The sequence below is a fragment of the Camelus bactrianus genome, chromosome 5, assembly GCF_048773025.1.
Source record: "Camelus bactrianus isolate YW-2024 breed Bactrian camel chromosome 5, ASM4877302v1, whole genome shotgun sequence".
Lineage (NCBI taxonomy): Eukaryota > Metazoa > Chordata > Mammalia > Artiodactyla > Camelidae > Camelus > Camelus bactrianus.
In genome coordinates this window covers 58,326,363-58,350,789 of record NC_133543.1, presented here as the reverse complement: position 1 = coordinate 58,350,789, position 24,427 = coordinate 58,326,363, and the positions used below count along the sequence as shown (strand labels likewise).

General features: G+C 37.5%; 2 protein-coding genes across 6 annotated transcripts in view; one reads left to right on the top strand and one right to left on the bottom strand.

The window, feature by feature from the left end:
- Nucleotides 1-24,427, bottom strand: part of PJVK (pejvakin) — a 52,870-nt gene that overhangs the window by 3,851 nt on the left and 24,592 nt on the right. Inside the window, exons 1-3 of one of the 3 annotated variants that reach the window (XM_010959972.3) lie at nt 3,169-5,411; nt 2,227-2,422; nt 1,556-1,697 (exon numbers count right to left, since the gene is read on the bottom strand). In XM_010959972.3, the coding sequence (XP_010958274.1) occupies nt 1,556-1,697; nt 2,227-2,422; nt 3,169-3,379 (549 nt within the window). In that variant the 5' untranslated portion in view covers nt 3,380-5,411. Of the gene's footprint in view, nt 1-1,555; nt 1,698-2,226; nt 2,423-3,168; nt 5,412-24,427 lie in introns of those variants that run through there. The other 2 variants (XM_045520392.2, XM_045520393.2) reach the window with 2 other exon arrangements.
- Nucleotides 5,559-23,898, top strand: PRKRA (protein activator of interferon induced protein kinase EIF2AK2). Of its 3 annotated transcripts, XM_074363959.1 has the most exons (8): nt 5,559-5,778; nt 6,361-6,530; nt 9,812-9,893; nt 11,928-12,006; nt 13,032-13,149; nt 14,387-14,481; nt 20,140-20,314; nt 23,188-23,898. In XM_074363959.1, exons 1-8 carry the CDS (start codon nt 5,714-5,716, stop codon nt 23,343-23,345), a joined length of 942 nt encoding a protein of 313 aa, XP_074220060.1. In that variant the 5' UTR covers nt 5,559-5,713; the 3' UTR covers nt 23,346-23,898. The 3 variants fall into 3 exon arrangements, with proteins under 3 accessions (XP_074220060.1, XP_074220061.1, XP_074220062.1); XM_074363960.1 differs by lacking the exon at nt 6,361-6,530 and having other exon boundaries at nt 5,642-5,778; XM_074363961.1 differs by lacking the exons at nt 5,559-5,778; nt 9,812-9,893 and having other exon boundaries at nt 6,392-6,530.

Genomic DNA, 24,427 nt, shown 5'->3' with positions numbered 1-24,427 from the left:
ACAAAAATAAACTCAAAATGGCTTAAAGGCTTAAACATAAGACAGGACACCATAAATCTCCTAGAAGAGAACATGGGCAAAACATTCTCTGACATAAATTGTAGAATGTTTTCCTAGATCAGTCTCCCAAGGAAATAGAAATAAAAGTAAAAATAAACAAATAGGACCTAGTCAAACTTACAAGTTTTTGCACAGTAAAGGAAACCATAAACCAAATGAAAAGACAACCTACAGATTTGGAGGAAATATTTACAAGCAATGCAACTGACAAGGGCTTAATTTCCAGAATATACGAAGAGCTCATAAAACTCAATAACAAAAAAACAAACAACTCAATCAAAAAATGAGCAGAAGACCTAAATAGACATTTCTCCAAAGAAGACATACAGATGGCCAATAAGCACAGGAAAAGATGCTTAACATTGCTAATTATCAGAGAAATGCAAATCAAAACTACAATGAGGTATCACCTCACACCAGTCAGAATGGCCATCATTAAAAAAAATCCACAAATAATAAATGCTGGAGAGGGTATGGAGAAAAGGGAACCCTCCTACACTTTTAGTAGGAATGTAATTTGGTGCAGCCATTATGGAGAACAGTACGGAGGTTCCTTAAAAAAATAAAAATAGAGTCACCATATGATCCAGCAATCCCACTCCTGAGCATATATCCAGAAAAGATGAAAACCCTAATTCAAAAAGATACATTCACCTCAATGTTCACAGTATTGCTATTTATAATAGCCAAGACATGGAAACAACCTAAATATTCATTAACAGATGACTGGATAAAGAAGTTGTAGTATATTTATACAATAGAATACTACTCAGCCATAAAAAAGAATGAACTAATGCCACTTGCAGCAACATGGATTTACCTAGAGATTGTCATACCACTTGAAGTCAGTCAGACAGAGAAACACAAATATCATGCTATCACTTATACATAGAATCAAAAAAAAATGCACAAATGGACTTATTTCCAAAACAGCGAGAGACTCACAGACATAGGAAACAAACTAATGGTTACTGGAGGGAAGGGGGTAGGGATAAATTAGGAGTTTGGGATTAGCAGATACAAACTACTATATATATAAAATAGATAAAACAACAAGGTCCTACTGTATAGCACAGGGAACTATAGTCAATATCTAATAATAATCTATAATGAAAAATAATATGAAAAAAATGATTAAAAAATGTATAACTGAATCACTATGCTGTACACCAGAAACTAACACAACATTGTAAATCAACCATACTTCAATTAAAAAATATATACATAAATAGTAATAGGAGGGACTCCATTGTGCACATTATTTCACAAGGATTAGTGTTCTGTTTGCATTATTTTACACATTTATAATTCAAATTTTCTTGGATTTTTTTCACATTCTAAAATAAAATCATTACTGTGAAAAATTCTATATACACTGCAGCTCTTTAATCTTAACATTTGACAAAATACCCAGGTCTAATTATAAGCTGAGTACTTTAAAACAAAATTCCTATTGCAGCTTTTTAGTAAGAGAAGTCTGATGAATGTGGTTTACCCGCATGGCTTCCCCACGAATTCCAGCGTGCACAGACAGTGAGCACTGTCGTGTGGTTCGAATGCTTTCCATGACCACACACAATACTGCCTTTCTGCTGCTCCTTGACTGACGTATCAAACTGTGGTCAAAATTAATTTTTCTAAAATAAAGAAGACATTCTCAAGAATCTATAACATCTAATTACATATAATCAAATACATATTTTGCTTATCATGTGTTATTATTCATGATCTACCTTGTTTAAAAGTAAATCAAGGCAGCCCTAATATAAATCAGGAAGAATGCACAAAAGAAATTTAATTATCTGCCTCTCCTTTCCATTTTCTTAAAACATGCTTATTATAGGAGTCTGTTGGAAGAGACTCTTAGTATATTTGTTGCAAGCAGATTCATGAATTCTTTTAATCTGATAATTTAGCAAATGTGTGCAGAGCCAAAGCGATTCTGCAGAACAATTAAATATTCTGTTTAAACAGAATGATTTTGGATATCCACACTTACCCAAAATTTGGATATATTACTAATTTGTAGTATTTCAAACAAGTCAAATAAATAAAGCACAATAGTAAACTATAACATGAATGTTTTAAGCATTCTTTGTAATGAAGTTTATATAATTAAAATATTTAATGACAACATCAAAGTATATTAAGACTTATTATACTGACCGTGTAGTAATTTCCTTGAGTAACGTTGATACCTCCACTTCATGTTTGGTTACTATACCAAATGAAGCTTTTACTGCAATTGAATCTGATCCAGTAACGTTAATTCCAACGTCGTTCACAATATGGTTGCCTCGCCTTCCATAGAGTGAAACATCTGATTCATCTTCATAATTCAGTAACTGATAAGATGAAATACCTTTAAGGAAAAGAAATCAATATTTTTTAAATGTCTTGAATTCGTCTATAGTAAATTATATACAGTAACATGTTAGTTTACTATTTAAAACTTGATTACCCAAATGTTGAGAAAGGCAACGTTTCAAATCACAATTGAAAAGAGAAATTGAATTAATCTGACAAGAAGAAGAAATAAATATACAGAGTACTTTAAATGAACTCAAATTCTCTGTTCAGCTAGCAGAATACTTAAGCATCATGATCCACTGGCTAGCTGAGAGGAAAATTAGTGTTTATAAGAAAAAATTTGTTAAAATGTCAATTTATTTCCTAATCTAGCCTATAATACATTTCAGTTTACCAACCATAATAACTGAATCAAAAAATAAATAGAAATTATTTTCTCTCATTTGACCATGTGAGATAGGTAAGATTAAGTAATACCCTCGTTTTATAGATGAAGAAATATATTGTTATGTCATATTCTAAGTTGACTTGGTGAAATAATTCCTAAAATAACTGTAATTAAATTATATGGTAAATAATTTTATTCACTTGAAAATTATTCAACCAATGAGAGATTTGATATTATACAAACTTTAGGCATTGTTAATCTGAATAATATTATTACTGCCACAATAATAAAAGTTGCTTTCATTAATAAAAATATGTAAATATTACAAACGTAAGAAGCATATACAGTCTACGTTTAGATTACCAATGATACAGCTGAATGGGTAGTCACTCACAGACATTTAAACTTACCTGCAGAAATTTCTCTGTCTCCTAAAAGAATATCTTTCAGCGTAAAAGGTGTTGAAGTAAATTTATATCTAGGAAACAGGAAACATCGCTTCTTTTTTACCACCAGACTCAGAGGCTGGTATTTATCAGCCTCACTGAGGCTTGGAACAGGAACTAATCTTCCTCCATCTCCAACTTGCTTGACAAAGCTCTTGGTAGCAGCAGCAAACATATTAATATGGTATCAAAACGCCATCAGCTGCAACCCTCAGATAACAAATCCATATATTCAAAGGGAGTCAGACAAGCCTAAGTCTTGCTTGAGTTTAAATATAATTATACACGTTAAAAATACAAAGCACGGTTTCATTAAGTAGCTTACCAGTGTACAATTCACAACACTGCCTCCCCTGGTGTGCTCAAGTAATAAATTATAGATTAACAGTGTAAACTGATATCCTAAAGCAAGTCTAATTGGGAACTGCAGTCTATAACACTAAAATATACACAAAAAACTAGTAATTTTAAAATATCACCAATGTCCTTGATGAGGGTCACAGTTAATAGTGGTGTGCCAGGTTTGAAGGAAGCGTATAACCCCGTAGGGAACAATGCAATTTAGCCACTGGCATTAACCCTGGACACCATCTACAGTGGATCTAGTCCAAAGGGAATTCCTTCACAAGTCCATCATGCCAATTTTGGCAACAGAAAAGTACTGTTTTGAATCCTCATGGTATATAGTTCCTTCTTTGAACATTTCGTTCACTTTCCTTATATACTTAAAAAACCAAGTGATTAATATAAAGATAAATTCACAAATATAAGGAAACAATTATATGTATAATTTTATAAAATACTAAATTAAAGCCATACAAGTATAAACTCTCATTCAACAGGTTTCTTACTCTGAAGCTGGCACATAGACATCTCTAGGAAATGAGATCCAGATGTACTTGTTTTCTTTTCATTTCATCCATATTATCCTAGTTACTCAAACTGTAAAAGAGCTACATAAAGTTTACGCGTGTTTTTAAGGAATTGTATGGCTAAAACTTTTTAGAAACAAATCTGAGTCCTGAAATAATGCACTGCTACCGACTGCCAGTTATGGACAACATGTTTTGAAATAGTGGCTATGTGGTACTTACAATAAGATTCATTAAAACATAACAGTGGATAGTAATCAAGATATATACATATATACAGGGATGAGGGGGAGGAAGAAGAACAGGCTTAATTCAAATGTCCCTTTGATTTGATTCTGGACATTCTTTTCATTTTGCTTTCAAGTATCCAGGTTTGAGAGTCATCTATATATATGTATGTATATATATATATGGTTTATTTATATATATTTATGGTTTACATATATATATAGTTTATATATACGGTTTACATATAGTTTATAGTTTGTATATATTCTTCATATATATAGTTTAGTTTATATATGGTTTATACATATAGTTTATATATATATGGTTTATATATCATTTACATATATATGGTTTATATATATAGTTTCTATAGTATGGCTTATATATAGTTTTTAATAATGTCTCCTCGTCTGAATAGCATTACTGCAAGACTGTCTTCCAAAATAACGAGAAAGCACAAGGAGTCATTTCTGCAAATGGCTAGAAAAACCCCTAGAAATGATACATCTAATGTCGCCGTGTGATTCCCACCAAAGGTGGCGCATCCCAGGCAAACGCCATTACAACCACCACAAGTGTGCAGAAACAGTATTTAATTGGAATCGGGTCAACAGAAAAGCCTTCTTTTACACCTAATGTGCCTTGCTGGTATCTGCTAGCCCAGCACTTACCACTCAACCTAAGCCTCGAAGACAATGGAGCCCACCCTGGGGGGAGAAAAGTGGATCTCCGGACGCTCCCGCGAGCACCTAAAGGCCGGCCTCCTGGACAGGAGCCCACCGCAGCCCTCAGGAGTCCATATACCGCGAGTCTCAGACTTCGCACCCAGGCTCAGGGAGGCTCTCTGGAAATTTTGCACTTGGAATTTTGAAATCATTTTCTTAAAGCGAAGCAGCCCTCCTCCTCCAGGCCCCCAACCCCGCCCAAAATAAAGGGGAAAAAAAGGCTGAGCTTCAGGCCTCACAGCCTATGAGGCTTGCCCGAAAGACAAGCCTCTCTCTGGGCAGGAAACGGGCTCCTTTTAAGGGCACTGAGCTGCAGTCTCCAAGCACCGCTGGGCCGAGGGAGGGTACCGGCTGCTGCTGAGGGATGTCCGGGCTGGGAGAGGAGGCGGGGCCGGGCGCCCCTGAGGCCAGCGAGCCGGTGGGCGGAGCCGGCAAGCATCTCTGCCGGAGCCCCGGCAGCAGGGGGCGTGGCGGGGAGCCAGACCGGCGCTGCTGCACCGAGGCCCCGCCTCCGCCCCCGCCCGTCCCCTGGAGGGACGCAAGCGAGGAAGAGAGGGGGAGTTGGAGGGGAGGAGGTGGTGGTGTCGGCGCTTGATCGCTCCTCTCGGGGACCGGCCAACCCGGGGAGCAAGGACGTCGCTCCGCACTGCTCTTCCTCCTGCCGCAAAGCCGTCCCTTCTCCCCATGTCCCAGAGCAGGCATCGAGCCGCGGCCCCGCCGCTGGAGCGCGAGGACAGCGGGACCTTCAGGTCAGCGCCCAGGCGGTCGGGACCAAGCCGGGCAGGGCCGGTAGTGGTGGGCAGGAGAGGCGGGGGCGGGGGAGCCGGCTGTCCAGCGGCATTCTGGGTAAAGCCCCCTCCTGGCGCTCGCGCCCCCGCGTCTGAGGCCCGGCGGCTGGCCGGCACTCGGCCCCGCCCTCTCGGCGGCGCGCGGGCCGGGGTCTGCGGCCCGGTCCCGCCCCTCTTGCGGTCTCGGGCGGCAAGGATGGGCTGAGGTGGCTCGGGTCGCCGCCGTGGGAAAGGGGTTTGTAGGCTTGGTCCTGGGAGGTTGCGGCACCCATGTCCTCTCGATTCCCCTGCGAATCCCTCCTACCCGCATTCAGGTTATCTCCATAAAGACCTCCCTCACCCTACCCGTCCCTGCCCGCTGCCGGCTGCCGGCTGCCCGCCGCCCGCTGCCCGCCGCAGCGGCGCCCGGAGACGCGCGCCTGGCCGACGGGGAGCTTCGGTGTCTCCCGCGTCACCATTAGTGGCTGTTAAAAACTATTCTCTGTATGCTACTTCCCTCCCCGTTTTGACATGCAAAGCACAGCTTTTTTCTGGTTTTTCTAGTTTGGGGAAGATGATTACAGCTAAGCCAGGGAAAACACCAATTCAGGTATTACACGAATACGGCATGAAGACCAAGAACATCCCAGTTTACGAATGTGAAAGATCCGATGTGCAAATACACGTGCCCACTTTCACCTTCAGAGTAACCGTTGGTGACATAACTTGCACAGGTCTGTATGCAAAATTAACCCCGATGACCATGTGTGTTGGCAGTCAAGACCTGGTATCCCTTTTCAGTTTGGAAAAGTACCCTTTTTACCAGAGACATCGGTGAGAGCGGTCTCGTAAAACTGAGACCTTGTATCTCATTGGGTCATTGGGACTTTCTAACTTTTCTGATTCTCTAATTTTCTCTTCCCCAGATACTAAGAGAAGCTCAGAAACATACCCTAGGATCCTCCTAGGGTTCTTCCAAGAATTAGGGAGAATCAGGAAAGGTTCTTGGAGCAGCCATAGCTGAATAAGTACGTGCTGTCAAGTTTCAAAGGTTGTAGCAGATGCCAGGAAGCATGACCCCAGACTCATTAGGCACTTTGGGCCCATAGTACCACACTGGATTCTGTATTGAAACAAAACGAGGAAGGCAGAGGCTCAACTACACTGTATTGCCTATAGCTTCTAGTTCCTGACACTGTGTAGGTATCTTAATGAGATGTTATCACTTTTTTATACATGAGGAAATAGGTTCAGAGAGATTATAAGAAACATGCCCAAGGTCACAGAGCAATGAAGTTTCAAAATTCGGATTCACCTTATTATGGTTATTGAGCTTGAGCAAATGATAACTGAAGTAGCCCATTTGTAGATGTTTTATTTCTTATGTATCTATTTAATTGCAATCACACAAAAAATTGAGTACTAAATTTAATTTGGAAGAATGCCTAAAAGAAATTTAGCAAGAAGACTGAGATTCCACCATCTGGTAATCTGAAGGCATCATTTGTTTGTGTCCCTGAAAATCTGAAGTCTGCTATTTTCACTGAAGCCACTTTAAGAAAATTTTGCAGCTTTTTTGTCTATGTGAGGCAGGTGGATTGTAGCTCGATTCTAGCTGGATGGTTCTTCATATGACCTATAGAATCAACATTGCATTACTGCTTTGGCTAGTCTGTTTTTAAATATTCAGTGAAAATTCAAGAAAAAGTAGCCTGTTTCCCCTCAGTCTGTTTTAGATCAGAGATTAACAACCTGTGGCAGCTGCCTAGGCCTCCTACTTTTCCCCACACTGCCCTATCTTCCTGTGTACGCTTACCTACCTCCACAGATTCACATACTGCCTAAACACTGGTAATTCTGAAGTCTCTGTCTTCAGTTCAGGCTCAGTGATAGAACAGTGTTTCAGCCTGTGCTTGCTGGGCATCTTCACACGGATGACCGAAAGATGCCTCAGTTTCTCATTGTCCTAAACTGAATCCATCTTTTTCTCTCTCAAATCCATTCCCCCTGCAGTCCCTAGCTCAGTAAAGGCACCACCATCACCCATTTGCTCACAGTAGAAATTGGGTTTTGTCTTTTTGAGTCCTTCCCCTCCTTCCGCCTGTTGTCCAGTTTGCCACCAAATCCTGCTTCCTAAATCTCTTGAATCTGTCTGCCCCTCTCGTCTTCCCATTGCTACTGTTGGAGCCACTTGGATTATAGCTACAGTCTTGTAGCTGCTCTTTTAGCTTCTAGTCTTATGGTGTCCACACAACAACCATACTGTTCTTTCTGGCATTCATATCTGTTCATGTACTTCCTCTTCTTCTTAAAATCTATTCAGTGGTTTCCCCAACACCCTCTAGGTGAATACAGATTTCTTAACATGAGTTAACACCTGAAAGTGTGACTGACAGCAGCATTAATATCAACCTGGACGCTTGAAATAAGTGCATAATAGACTTACTGGATAAGAGTATGTGTTGTGTTCTAACAAAATTCCCAGGCAATTTATAAAGTTTGAGATGCACAAATTTAGGAGACCATTCTTTGACCTCTCCAACCATTCACCTCTCTAGCCTTTTATCTCAAAATTCCTTTCCTCAGGCCCTACTGCACCAAGCATCTTGGGGCTTGAGAACGCCGTGCCCCATGTTGCCTCTGAGCCTTTGCAGGTGCCCTTTTCTCTTCCTACAGTGCTCTTCCTAATCCCCCATCCCTCTTCACCTCACTCATTTTTACTGATCTTTCAGGTCCTTGCTCTGCCTTCATGAAACCTTTCTGAATTCTTACCAAGAGCTACCTCTCGCTTGGGCAACCCTACAACCTGCACATAGGCCTACCGAAATATTCCTTATTGCAGATGTGTGTTAGAGGCAAATCTCGCACGCTAGTCTGTATGCTCTTTAAAGGCAGGGACTCTGGTTCTCTACCACAGTTGACCCTTGAACAGCACGTGTTTGAATTACATAGGTCCACTTATACTTGGATCTTTTTTAGTAGTAAATACTACAGTACCACACCATCCATGGTTGGTTGAATCTGTGGTTACTGAGGAAGCTGAAAATGGAGGAACCACAGATACAGAGAGCTGACTGTAAGTTACAGGTGAATTTTCAAAAGCACAGAGGGTTGGTGCCCCTAACTCCCATGTTGTTCAAGGGTCAACTGTATATCCTTAATACCTGTTTAGTGAATAAATGAGGATGGTTTGTGTGTTCTCTAACACTTGAGGGCCACACCTGAAATTTATTCCATGTCCCTTTTCTTCCCTCTGCACCAGAGGAATAGACATCAGCATTCTGATACCACTTTGGAAGGGTTCTCAACACCTAGTTTGAATTCAGAAGGAAGAAGATTGAATTTACAGTTACTTGTGTGGTTGCTCACTGACATTAGGCATCATCTGTCTCAGTGATTAGTCAGGTCTATTCCCTTCTGCCCCCTTAGCTACCCATGTAAGGGATAGAGATTGTATGGAAGATGCATAATATAATGTCATCTTCCCTATATAAACCTTCCCCCTCTGTACCCAGCATGTAGCCATGATAGCTTCGCAGAGCAGAGGGGTTTAATCCAGTATAGGAGGGGCTGTTAGAATAAAATTGTGTACAATTTGCTGTCAAACAGTGTTGCTGTAAGTGGCTCCTTTAAAGGGAACTTCTTGCTACAGAATTTCCTCTCTAGGAATAAGGAAGAATAAAATACCAAGTTGTATTTCTTCAGAAGGTGTGACATGGTCTACTTTATTATCATTTAATGTAATAAACATGTACAGTGTACACATAAGGATTTTTTTCTACAGGTGTACATAGAATTAAATACCTAGATCTTTTAAAATCATGGGGTTTTAAAATGTGTTGATTCCATATGGTGAATATTTTATTACACTGTATAACTGTTTATAGTGTATTTTTTTATTACCTAGTGTGTATATATATAATGTGTAGTGGCTTTGTTCTCTATTATGCAAACATTTACACAAGCCCCACGTTTTCACAGCATATAAAGACTTATTTTTTTAACCTTAATTCAGGTGAAGGTACAAGTAAGAAGCTGGCGAAACATAGAGCTGCAGAGGCTGCCATAAACATTTTGAAAGCCAATGCAAGTATTTGGTGAGCTAAATTTCTTTGTATTCTGCAGCTCAAAAATATCATGGTTGAGGTAAGATTAAAAGTTTGAACATGCTCACAAAAGCAACAAAGTAAAAAGTTCTTAGTCTAGTTCTGAAATCCTGTTTCCTTGTGGAGACCTGCCATCCCCAAGGACAGCTTTATCTGTAAGAAATTACGTCCAGCAATTAACTGTTAAATGAAGACTCTCATGAACTAGGCTTTTCTTTTTCCTCCTTTCAGATGATGTGCAACAGTAGAAAACCAGAGTGTCTCTGGCAAATACTTTACTGTATTTATTTCTGCACTGAAGAAAATAAGGTGTGAGAGAGAAAAGGATAAGCTAAAAGTGCTCTTTTAGGATTTCTCATTTGGAAGGAGACAAAGAGATTTCCTTTTGTTATAGAATGTAAGCCAAATACAAGAGGATGTTAAGATATGCTGACTATCTTTCCAAAATAAACTCGTTATTACTTTAGGTGTTTTTGGAAAGAGTGTTGGTCCTGTGGTAGCTCATGTATCATAAAGTGGTGTCCTTTGGTTTCTAATGGGCACATCCAGGAGCATGTTTTGCCTTCAAATTCTTCTCTGTATATGTACTCAGATATACTTGGAGTACAATCTGGTATATCTGCTCATGGCTGACACCAGAGGCCCATGGGCATTTAGGGTGGGTTTTTCTATTTCCCAGCCATAGCAACACATGGCTTAGGGATGTAATTAGGTTCTCATGCAGTGTTGGTCCCTTTTTCTAAGTAATTCTAAACCATCTAGGTAGTTTGGAACCAACCAGGGAAAGCCTTGAATCTCACAAAATGCTGCTTGATTCTCTAGGTTCACACATTATAATTGATTCATGCTAACTTTCTGGACATGCCAAATGTCATGGCAGTTTTTGGATTTCCCCCTTGCTGGTGATAGTCATGCTATTTCTGTGCAACCCAAAGGTCAACCCAAAGTGTATTTGTATATCCGTAGAAATGAGCATCCAGTGTGTCCTCCTTCCACATGGACACTTCACTTTCTCGCCAAAAAAAAGGCTAACAAGCTTTACTATGTATTTGTGCTTCTTGAATAAGATGGGAATTATTAAGCTGTAAATCAGGCTGAAGTTGGCCTGATTTGATAGAGACTTTCTCCCTTCTCCATCACAATTATTTGGGTAGCTTTGGTATACAATGTTTATATCTTATCACCCTCTATAAAAGCTTGAAATTCTGGCAGTTAGGAACGAAACATGAGGAGATGGCAATAGCTCAACATCATTGGTCCTGGAAGAAATGACTCTTCAGTTGCCTGGGTGGTGGTAACCTCGGAATGCAGGACCCATCACCCAAGTAACTGGTAATTTCACACTACTTAGAGGAGATTGTTATCTTTTTCACTAATCACAGTCTCCACTCACGCCAGCCATCTATTTTATGCAGGATATATATAAATCCTTGGAGGATTATTCTAGCATAGAGCAGATGACAGATCAAACCAGGTCTTTCTTCCATAATTATTTGGTTGAAAAAGCTACATTTATGATCCTTATGATTCACATTGCCAGGTTGGATTTTCTGATTTGTTAGTCTTCTTCCCTTTTCGGGTAGGCTAACAATGGTATGCTTTATTTACATTTTTATTGAGCACATATTATATATAAAGCACTGCAAGGCTTATGAAGGTAAGTAATACATAAGGATTTAAAGTCTGAACAGGGGAGAGGTGTGGTGAAGGACAGATAAATTACATGTAAGAGTGTAGAACTTATGGTAAAATAATTCATTTAAAGGGTCAAACCAAATGTTATAATGGTTCAAAGAAGGGGAAAATTATGTCCATTGGGGTGAAAGAAGAGGCTCCTGAGAGAAGTGGCATTTGAGATACACCTTGGATGAGGGATAGATCAGATTCTCACAGAGGCTGTGGGCAAGAAGGGCGTTCCATGTTGAAGGAAAGGCAAGAGCAAAAGCTAAGTAGAAAACGCCTGTCCTTTATTTGATAATTTGGAGGAAATTATTTTGTTTTATAACACTTTATAAAAATGTTTAGCTTTGCAGTTCCTGACCCCTTAATGCCAGACCCTTCCAAGCAACCAAAGAACCAGCTTAATCCTATTGGTTCACTACAGGTAAGCAGCACAGTTTTTCCATACTTAACTTTCTGTCTACTAAAAAAAACGTGTCATAAATTTTGATAGTATCACAGGGGCCAAAAGAAGGAGTTAATATTTTAAAGATAAGGTGGCATGATATATCGTTTTCCAAGTTATGATCATTAGATATTATAGCACTAACTTGAAATTCTTTTCATATTTATTTACATTTTGGATTTTCTTCCATATACAGTATCTGCCTTTGGTTTGTGGAATTGTTATTTGAGATCAACAGGACCTCAGTGCACATGGGTAGAGTGTTTCATATTTTAAGAATATTTCTTGCCACCCTTGTGACAAATCTCTTTCTACTTCTGTTGAGACAGAAGACTTTATAAAGTACCCAAATTGGGTTACCTAACTCAAGAAAAGGGGAAGTCGTCTGCTTATTTGCTTATTCTACCAAAAAATTTACATATATTCAGCTTTGAATTTCTGCATGCAGAATATCCTTCTTGCAGATTAGCCATGTGCTCTGTTGGACAACTCCCCTCCCTGTTATCCAGCCAGTCCTTTGGTCTCTTTCCTGCTCTATGGGTTTTTCTGTAGTTTTCTTCTCCTTTCCTCAACCTCGTCCAAGTGTGTTTGTTTGCTGTCTGTTCCTCATCTGCTTTTGATCAAATACAGTTAGTTAGGCAGCCATGGGTCTGGAAGGTCAGAGCGAGGACCGGAGACGCTTTAGGAACTGATGACCTGTAGATGTCCTTTCTGATGTTCCCAAAGAGAGAGAAAGTAGCTTGTCTTTCCCCTTGAACTCTTTTAAGCCATAGTGAGCTGACCTCATGGAAGAACACCATTCACAGCAGGAAACTGCGTCAGTTTGGTATTCTGGGACTATCTCTGGGAAATATAGGGTCTTATCTCATTTTTTCATTGTAGAATATTATTATTCTTTTCAAACATATGACTAGAATTGGGATCCAAATCATGAAAATATCCTTTATGTAATTGAGCCATTGCATAATGAATATTACGACTAAAGCCTCATCTCGATTTTCTAGGAACTGGCTATTCATCATGGCTGGAGACTTCCTGAATATACCCTTTCCCAGGAGGGAGGACCTGCTCATAAGAGAGAATATACCACAATTTGCAGGCTAGAGTCATTCATGGAAACTGGTACTTACTTCTTTTTACCCTCATACTTCTGAAGACATTGGAAATATTTTCAGATGATGAATGACCATAGAAATTTCTGTTGTGATTTCTTTTCAACTGTTTCTGTGGGGGAGAAAATGGACACACTCCAAGTCTACTGTCTCTAACTTTCTGCAGTTGAATTTAAGTATAAATATTTGGTTTAAGAATACTTATACTTGTCAATTTGATATTTTTTTAAATAATGGGTTGGTAATGGAAAGGCAAATAAATAATTGACTTTTTAAACAGCGTTCACTGATATAATAGTAACTTGAAAATCACTTTGGAGAAAAAAGCAATAGTACTCTTATAGTTTCAACAGCTGTTCTAGAAGATAGGGCTAGGAGAAGATTACATTTGAAAACAAGATGATTAATGAGAGGCTGATGGCAAAAAATTGCAGTGAGATTAAAAAAAAGTAGACGTTAACCTTTTGAATTATAGCATCTTCTATATTGTAAAGGCCATAAGCTATGAGGGGGGAAAAAAGTCACTGAATATAGTTGCTAGTGAGGATTCCTATTGTAACTTCTCCAGCATGTTTTTATCATTTTCAAAGTGGCTTGTAATGGAATTTTACCTTGGCTAGATACTAGTTTTAAGTAATAAGCAACTGTTTGTGCTGGAGAGGTAGTGTTGGCCAGTGTAGAAAGCATTGGGCCATAAGCAGGAACCTCGGCTTCCGTTCCTGATGCAGCCCTTCATTTGCAAGATTAGGCAAATTGTTTAATCTCCCTGCCTGGGCTTTTTAAATCTATAAAACAGAAGCATGGAAGTAGATGCTATTTATGGTGTCTTTCAACTCCAGCATCTCCTGTGCCCTTCTTATTCATGTTGAGAAAGAAATTCCACATAGTTGTCAGTTTATAGGACATTGAGAGATAGGAGTTGTAATTCAAATGTACCTTGGTAAGTTTGAATATTTGATCAGAATTTAAACCAAATATGGTTCATTAAAGTTAGGCCTAGGGAAATATAACTGTCAAAGGAAAACAAAGTATAATTATTAAAGATAAACTGTTAAAAGAAATGCCTTCAAAATGTAAGAATTCATAGCTGCATGAAGCATAACAAACTAAGATATTAGGTCAGTAAAAGAATAGTGTACAAAAACCATGGGCTTGTTCTCTGATAAAACACAATAATTTAAACATTTGGTCATTCTCTGTGGACGCTAACATTTTCAAAACCTACCATTGCCTTTTTCTTCTTTTAGGAAAGGGGGCATCAAAAAAACAAGCCAAGAGAAATGCTGCTGAGAAGTTTCTTGCCAAATTCAGTAATATTTCTCCAGAGAACCACATTTCTTTGGTGAGTTACGATCAGAGATCCACGATGTTAATGCAATTAAGCATCTCTTGCTGTAGGAAACTTCTCTAGATTGCTTTTTGTATCGATACTTCAGGGTTGCAATTTTTAAATTCTCTGAATTGTTTAAAAATCTCTTAACTTATACAGTACCCCAATTTTAGGTGCATGTTATAGGTGAACCAGGGTCACGGGCATGACCAGGTAAGAGGGCTTGGGAGGCACAGTCAAATTCAGAATAATGTGATGGTATCTAAAGATGCTGGGCCAGTAGTGCCACTTTTACCTTCAGATTGACAATGCGTTCACATCTCTTGGTTCATCCATTCATTTATCCACTCAGCAAACATTTAGGGAAACTCGTATTTTGTGCCAAGCTTTCTATCAGGTACTGGCATATAGTGAATTAAATCTCGAGCCCAAAGGAGTTTGCAGCCTACTGAAAGAGAAAAGAACCCTACACACTGGTCCTTACAGAAGGTGCTTGGGAACATAAGAGAAGGATCCAACCAAGATGGGGTTTCAGGAAGACTTCTTGGAGGAAGTAATATCTAAGTCAAGACCTTAGGATGAGAACAGGAAAGAGTTCCAGAGAGAAAAAAGAGCATGTACTAAGACCCAGGAGTGAAACATTTCACGTGATCTAGAAACTCTAAGTAGTTCGGAATGGCTGGAGCACACAGTTGGAGGGAGGGGGTCTCAAACAATAGGCTAGAAAGGTAAAGAGGGATTGAATCTTGAAGGAACTACTATATTAAGGAGATTGAACATTATCGTGACGGTAGTGCAAAGTCATTAAATAAGTTTAATCTGGGAAGGACAGGATCTAATTTATATATTAGAAGGGAAATCACTGGCTGCATTATGGTGAGTGAACGAATATTGGAATCAAAGAGACCTGCTACAGTTACAGAAAGCAGATGAGAAACAGTGGTGACCTAGACTAAGGTAGTGGCAGTTGAAATGGTCAATTTAAAAATTATTTAGAAAACTGAAGTGAATGGGGCATGGTAATTGATTGGCTGTAGAGAGTAAAGAGGAAGGAATAAACATTTTTAGCTTGGCAACCGAATAGATGATGGTACCGTTGAATAATCCAGGGAACATAGAAAATGAGTAGGATTTGAGGGGGGAGCAGATAATGAGCTTAAACTTAGGATATATTGAATTTGAAGTGTTTGTGGAGTAGCTAAGTGAAGATACTGAGTAGGCAGCTGGGGGTACAGATACAGAGTTTAAGAGTATCATGGGCCACACATGATACTTAACTTGAGATTCTGGTATTCATAGGTAGGTATGTCTTATGGCACATTATCTGAGAGTAGTATGTTAGGTAGGAAGTGAGAATTGAAGATTACAGCAGTATCCTAAGCTTATGATAAAATAAGGGCTCATTCTGTAGGAAAAAAAGACTATACATGAACAAGTAGTATAATTTTGGTTTTACTTCCTTAATAGAAAAATATAACACTGCACTAACTTCTTTTAAAACTGGGTCAGAGATGACACCAAAATCACAAAACACAGGTTTGCAGGTGAATTCTACTAACTCTTCAAGGAAGAGATATTTTCAGTGCTATTTAAACTCTTTCAGGCAATATATATAACAAAGAGGAAGCTTCTAAATTTATTTTCCAAAACCAACATAACACTAACACTAAAATCTGACAATAGTAAATCCCAGTGTAACAAATTATGGATCAATCTCTCTTATAGTGAAACACTTTAATGTTGAGTAGAACATTAACAGAATGATATTCCATAGACAGAGAGGGTTTAACTTCAGTAATGCAAGGATATTTCAACGTTGGTAAATCTATTACTCTAATTAATCATATTAATGGGTCAAAGGAGAAGAACAATCTCTCAGTAGATGCCAAAAAGATATTTAACAGTCATAATTGATAAACACTTTTAAAATATCCCTATTGTGATTTAAAACATATACCTCAAAAAAAAAATCAAAATCATGGTTATGTGTTATATCCATTCCCATAATTTCAGAAATAAAACAAGGATGCTCACTGACACCATTTTTTTAAACCTTATTCTAGAAGTACCAACCAACATAATTAGACAGGAGAAAACAGCAAGAGATTAGAAATAAGAGATAAAAATGATCATTAACTGCAAATAATATGATTGTATCCCTATAAAACCCTAGAGACAAACTACTAGAAACAATAAGAGAATTCATCAAGGTAACTGATCATAAAGTTAATATTCAAAATCAATACCTTTCTCATATTATTTAGAGTTACAAAGGTAACCACCAGAATAATTAAAAATAGAAAGTTAAAAATTACTGCTTCTGGAAAGGGGATTTTTGCTTTTATAATTCTGTACTATTTGATCTTTTTGGTTATATGTGTATATTACTTTGATTAATAAAATTTATGAAGCTTGATAACATTGGTCATTTATATCTGTCCTGAAAAAGTATGCTAGAAAAATTTAATAATTTTCCTATTTACAAATATTAACAGGTGGAGTATAGAAGTTTCCATTCTTAATAGTAGAAAAGAAGATAATGTGTTGGGAAATAAACTTAAAAAGAATGTGCAGGACTTACTAGAGAAAAACTTTAAAACTCAGTTGAGACATTAAACAGATTGAATACATGTAAAGCTATCTTTTTATTTTTGATAGAAAAACTCAATATTGTAAGTATATAAAAAATGTAATATAATCTCAGTCAAAATCTACAGAATTCATTTTGGACATTGATAAAACTTACAATTAAGTTTGTCTCTGAAAAACAAACTCCAGAATAACCAAGAAAACTAAAAAGGAAGAGTATGGGACGTGGGGTTACACCTCACCAGAGAATAAAATGTACTGTAAATGTACTATGTAACTATGTTAAAACAGGTATTTGTACTGGAGTAGACAGAGGGTAGGTATAGATGTGAATCCATGTAGGAACATAGTACATGACAACAGTGAGATTTCAAATAAATGGATGAGAGGATGGATTATTCAACAAATGATGTAGAAACAATTTACAGACACATTTTAGGAGGGGAAATACACATACATACACACACACACACACACACACACACACACACACTTCTGTTCCTTAAAAAACTAAAAATAGAGTTACCATACGATCCAGCAGTCCCACTCCTGGGCATATATCTAGAGAAAACTCTTAATTTGAAAAAATACATGCACCCTAGTGTTCACAGCAGCACTATTTACAATAGCCAAGACATAGAAGCAACCTAAATGTCCATCAACAGATGAATGGATAAAGAATACCACGCAGCCATAAAAAAAGAAACGATGCCATTTGTAGCAACATGGATGGACTAGAGATTATCATACTAAGCAAAGTAAGTCAGACAGAGAAAACAAATATCATATAATATCACTTATATGTGGTATCTAAAATATGATACTAATGAACTTATTTACAAAACAGAAATAGACCCACAGACATAGAAAACAAACTTATGGTTACCAAAGGGGAAAGCTGGTTAGGGAGTGATAAATTAGAAGTTTGGAATTAGCAGATACAAACTACTATATATAAAATAGATAAACAACAAGGACCTACTATTTGCACAGGGAACTATACTCACTATCCTGTAATAACCATAATGGAAAAGAATCTGAAAAAGAATATATATACACACACACACATAAATATATGTATGACAATCACTTTGCTGAATACCAGAAACTAACACATTGTAAATCAACTATACTTCAATAAAAAATAAAATGAAAAAAATAAAATTCTTAGCATGGGAAAGCCTTTTTAAGCATAACTTAAAACCTAGAAGCTGTAACATAAAAAAATTCATAAATTTAACTACATAAAACCTACTGCACAGCAAAATGTGGGTAAATAAAACCAATAAAAACAAAGTGAGAAGAAACTGTATTCAACACATGACTATGAAGGAACTGTTTTCACTATCACATATAAAGCTTACACATCAATAAAAAGGACAACCCAATAGAAGAAATACAAATGGTGAAAAAAATGTTCAACTTCATTCATGCAAGCTGAACAAGATACAGTTTTCATCTGTAGATTGACAAACTTACAAAGTTTGACCATACCTGGTATTGGCAAAGGTATGAGAAAACCACACCCTCCAAGACACTTGATGGGAGTATAAATTGGTTCAGAAATCAGTTTGGAATTGTGTATCAAAGTTAAAAACATATGTTCTTTGACTCAGCAGTTCTACGTCTAGAAATGATTGCAGAGAAAGTCATCCAAGTGCAAAAGAGTTTCATTGTAATATTGTTAGTAAAAGCAAGAAACTAGAAACAACCTAAAGCCCACAGTTGGAGACTGGTAAGATAAATGTAGTGCTTATATGTTCAGTGATACGAGAAAAATGAACAATACCAGATATAGAAAACTCATTCTTTTTGTTTAAAAAGATTATATTTGTGTGTGTACTTAAATATGCATAGAACATTTATGGAAGGATACTGAAGAAATGTTTCATAGCAAGTATCTTTAGGGAATGGAGCAGAACTCTGGGGAAAGAATGGTAAGAAAGAGACTCTTCATTATATTTTTGTTCTTATTGCAGGTATTCTTTTACTATATGAATGAATTATGATTTTTGAGTATTTTTTAAAGTTAAGGAGCGTAAAATTCTATTTAGTAAATTTTGCAGTTTACTTAGTTCTTTATCATGACCATCCCTATGATCTTTTGAAAATCTCTTAACCTCTGTCAAGCTCATTGATAAATAGAAACTAAGGATATGCTGACCTACTTATTTCAGAGAGTAGTTGTGGTTTTTCTAACAGCATATGTGAAAGCAATTTAAGAACCATAAACTAACATGGAAATGTAAAGAATTCTAACAATGGAAATGAAAAGGTAAAGATATGGGGGAAACAAAGAAAAGAGGAAAAGGAGAGAGAAAACAGGAATAACTAAACTCATTTGGGTTCTGAGACAGGTCTGATAAGAATTTTTTTTTACATCGTGCCATTCATTTGAATGACTTGTTCTCAAACTTGCACATTTCATCTTTCCTATAGTTTGTTTTCTGCTTTACAGCCGTCAGATAGATTGGTATTTAGTACAAGAAACCGTAAAGATAAAGTTTATTTATATTTTAATTTGTAAGTTGCTCCATTAGGCAGACTCAATTATAGTTGACCATTGAACAGCACAGGTTTAAACTGCTCGGGTCCATTTATACGTGGATTTTTTTCAGTAGTAAATACTACAGTACGGCGCGGTCCATGGCTGGTTGAATCCATGGATGCAGAACTGTGGATACTGATGGCTGACTTAACTGCGGGGAGGGTCAGCTCCCCTAACCCCCACGTCGTTCAAGGGTCCACAGTATTTACTGATTTGCTTATAGTGCTCTTAAATATGTTACACATTTTAAAGTGACCCTCACAAAATTTGACTGAGAACTTTTTATTATACAAAAATGTTTTTAAATACTTCCAGGATATTATTGCACATCCTTTCTTTTTTTGTTAACATTGTGGTATTTGTTAAATGTGTATACTTGTTAGTGCTGTCTGGGTTACACTGGAAAGTTAATTAAATGGAATCCATTTAAACATGCTTTATAAAGTACTAAATGTGAGTACTTAATTCATACTTATAATAGCACTGGAACCCAGTCCAACTTAAGAGTCTTAATCTTCACCTCTGTTTTTCAGACAAATGTGGTAGGACATTCTTTAGGATGTACTTGGCATTCCTTGAGGAATTCTCCTGGTGAAAAGATCAACTTACTGAAAAGAAGCCTTCTGAGTATTCCAAATACAGATTATATCCAGCTGCTTAGTGAAATCGCCAAGGAACAAGGTTTTAGTATAACATACTTGGATATAGGTAGGATTTTTTTCTTTGGCTTATTGCAAAAACTGTTCCTTTATAAAATATGTTTCAGAAACAAAAACCTCTATTACTTTTTTTTTCCATTGATCAGGGATTCTGACTGTATATAATTACCAGAGCAGTAATATATCATTGATACGTCCCATTCTTATAAATAATAAACATAGAGGTAAGATCCATCCAGTTATAATAATAAAAACAACAATCACTAAGATATATAGAGTTACTATGTGCCAGGCACTGTTCTAAGGACATTACATATTTCAACTTACAGAATCCTCAGACTTATCCTGTGAAATAGATTCTATTTTCCTTATGTATAAGTAGAGACAGTAAGGCATGGAAAGGTTAAGAAACTTGCCTGAGATGACATAGCTAGTTAGTGGTAGAGCCAGATTAGAAGATACGATGTCTACTAAACTAGCCCTGATGGGCAGCTTGACAAATAAAAAGGCACCTACATTTCCAGAGCAAGTACCAGGTTTGTGGGGGCCAGACCCCTTCTCTTTGCATTAATGCTGCCAGTTCCAGGGGATGAATGGGGACAAGTCAATTTATAGCTTTATGTCATCTCAGCAATCCTCTTCTATATTTTCTCTAGCCCATAATCATTTGGATAGACAAATGTGGACAGATTGGAAAGCAAGTCAGTGTGGATTTTCTTTTAATGCAGTTTATAACTGGCTTGTGTGTGTGGGTGGGTGGGTGTGTTCATGTGTGTTTTGGTGCCTTGATTTAATATCAGTATAGCATGTGAAGAATTTGATATCCCTTATTCCAGCTTCGGTGAACTGTGGGGACCTAGCTTGTCAGAGCTACTAGCACTGGGAAAATAGGGTGTTTACAGACTGAAAGGACTTCAGATTTTCTCTGCTACTTTGGGTCAGGTGCAATGTCTTAATATACTAAGAATGATGCAGAACCTGGTGAATAATGCAGAAAGATGATGAGAAACTGGCTGATTGAGAGACCATTCATACAAAAATATTATTTCCACTTTGCTGAGTGTTTGAGACAGAGAGATGAATAAGCCATGTCATGAATATGACTATGGGAGGTTTTGAATCTGTGGAAAAGAAACTTGAGATGATTTTTTAGATTATGAATTAAGGATGCCTTTGAAATGCTTCTTACCAATTTTAAGAACTAAATCATTCTTGTAAATATAGAATAGCAGTCTAAAAACCACAGTCAATTAACTTGACTAACTTCTTTACAGTTACTTTCAAAAGAACCTCAATGTTCTCTGAAGAAGATACACAAATGGCCACCAAGCATGTGAAAAGATGTTCACTGTCTTTAGTCATCAGAGAAATGCAAATCAAAACCACAGTGAAGTACCAGTTCACACCCACTAAGATGGCTGTGATGAATGAAATAGGAAATAACCAAGGTTGGCAAAGATGTAGGGAAACTGTAGCCCTCATACGTTGCTGGTGGGAATGTAAGATGTTTCAGCTCCTGTGGAAAATACAAGTTTTGCAGCTCCTCAGTTGAGTTATCATATGACCCAGCAACTCTACTGCTAAGTATATACCTACAAGAATTGAAAACTGGCATCAAATACCTGTATACACACGTTCATAGCAGTACTATTCACAATAGCCAGGAGGTGGAAACAGCTCAAAGGTCCATCAATGGGTGAATAAGTAAATGAGTTGTGATATGTACATGGCATGAAATATTACTCAGCTATGAAAAAGAATGAAGTTCTTACATATGCTACAATATGGATGAACCTCAGAAACATTGTACTAAGTGAAAGAAGCCAGACACAAAAGGTCACATATGATTCCATTTATATGAACTGTCCAGAATAGAATAATCCCTAGATTGGTAGCCACCAGGGGCTGGAGGGTAGGAGTGGGGATAGGGAGCAACTGCTTAATGGGGATGGTGTTTTCTCCTGGGCTGATGAAATGGTGAAAATGTTCTGTAACTAGATAGAGGTGGTGATTGCACAGCATTGTGAATGTACTAAATGCCACTGAATAGTTCACTTTAAAATGGTTCATCTTCTGTTATGTGAATTTTACCTTAATTTTTAAAAGAACCGAGATGCTTGAACTAGAAACCCTCTTCGCACATTAAATAGTCCCATTGTATCTGGAAATTTTATGCTATTATTGACACTAGCTGAAATAATAACACTTCATCATGACCACTTATCGTAACTCACCTGTTTCTACTTCTTTCCTTGCCTCAGTAAACCATCTTTAGTAAGAGTGATTCATCAGTTGATGAGAAGACCATTTGTTTTCAGGGTTTAGGTATTGTTTTTAAAACATCCTGATCCATATACAATATAAAATTAAACTCTCTGCACTGACTTATAACCAAAGAACATGATGTCAAAGGGAGGTCTTTCCTGAACCATGTGTTTCCTGGTTCAAATGTCTACTGAAAATAACTCTATACCTTATAATGGAAAATACAATCTCTCCAGCCCTCTTGCAAAAGTTTTTTTCCCTTTTAAAAAAGTTGCCATGTTCAGTAATTTACAAGCACTATTCAACTAGCCACATTAGAATTGCCTTAGGAGCTTTTTTTTTTTTTTTTTTTTTTTTAAATAAATGCAGGAATCTGGCCACTCCAACCCCAAGCCCTGTGTTTCTGATTGAGCAGGCTGGAGTGAGGCTGGGGTACCTGTATTTTTTTAAAGTTCCCCCAGGTGACTATGAGGCAGCTGTATTTGAGAACCACTGTAGTTGGGCAGTTGTTTATACAAGGAAGACAAAGATAGTAAGTGGAGTGGTTATACCATAGATGCTTATGGAGAAAGACAGTCATAAAAACTATTGTTTTTACAAAGGATCTGCTCTATTTGCATGTGGCATTAACCATCATGTTTGATTATGTCATTGCAGAAGAACTGAGTGCCAATGGACAGTATCAGTGTCTTGCTGAACTGTCCACCAGTCCCATCACAGTCTGCCATGGCTCTGGGATCTCCTGTGGCAATGCACAGAGTGATGCAGCTCACAATGCTTTGCAGTATTTAAAGATAATAGCAGAAAGAAAGTAAACTTGGAACAGCTTGGAGAAGCCTTCAGTAGCACATATGTTCCCCTTTCACCCCTTCCCAAGTAAATCCTTTACTACATTTGTGTGTTGTTTCTAAATTTCTTAGATTCCCATCAACACTACAGATTTAATTTTCTCCTCGTAGCTGTTACCAAACAGTTTTTAACGGCTTCACCTTTGTATTGGTATACTGTATTTATAAACTTTGTACCATAAGCAGACTGTAGCACCCATTTTACAGTGCCATGTACATAGAAGGAAAAAGCTGCATGTTTGTTGTTGATGATGTTGACGATGATAGTGATGATGAACTAAAACCGCTAGCAACAGTCTTTCCTACTGGTGCTCAACCTCTTCCTTGCGAAAGGCTTTGTAAAGGGGTTTCGAAGGAAGCCCCTTAGACTTAACATTGAGGAACGCACTTACAGGCTTTTGTTGGATATGATTGTTAAACATCAGGGAACATGATTGTCTGCTGTGTATCTGAATCCATGTAATAAAGAGCTATTGTTATAATGGGTTCTGTTCATTTTATTAAAGTGCTACTGACTTGACTGTGGCCCTGTTTTTTTTTTAGCCCTTCTTGTGAGTAACACTGTAATGTGGATATTGTGTTATTTAAGTATCTCTAGTTTACTTCTAAAAGTCAAAGGTAAAGAAAAAAAAGACCTATGGCTTTAGCAAAAATTTACAAATATATATGTGATGAATCACTGTCATATTTTCTCTGAGCATATGCAGTGTTGTCTTTTTCTTTGACATAACCATTCACAGATGAACTTGAAGTTGAAAAAGCATTAAAATTACAAAAGCAAAATTTTCCAGTGCACTCAATTCAGTTACAAGAATGTTTCAAATAAAGTAATGAGTGCTTAAAAAGTTGGGAAATAAGTCTCCTGAGCAAATTTTAATTTTGCCTTTTGTGTTAACTTATATCATCCTGTAACACCTCCAGTCTGCCATCTGTCAGTGCCAGCTGACAGTGCTACCTTTGTAGATCAGGGAAAACCTCAAAGAAGAGAGCTCTCAATAATAAAGTTAGGTTTTGACAATCTGAAGATTGTCAGCAGGAAGTAGGTAACA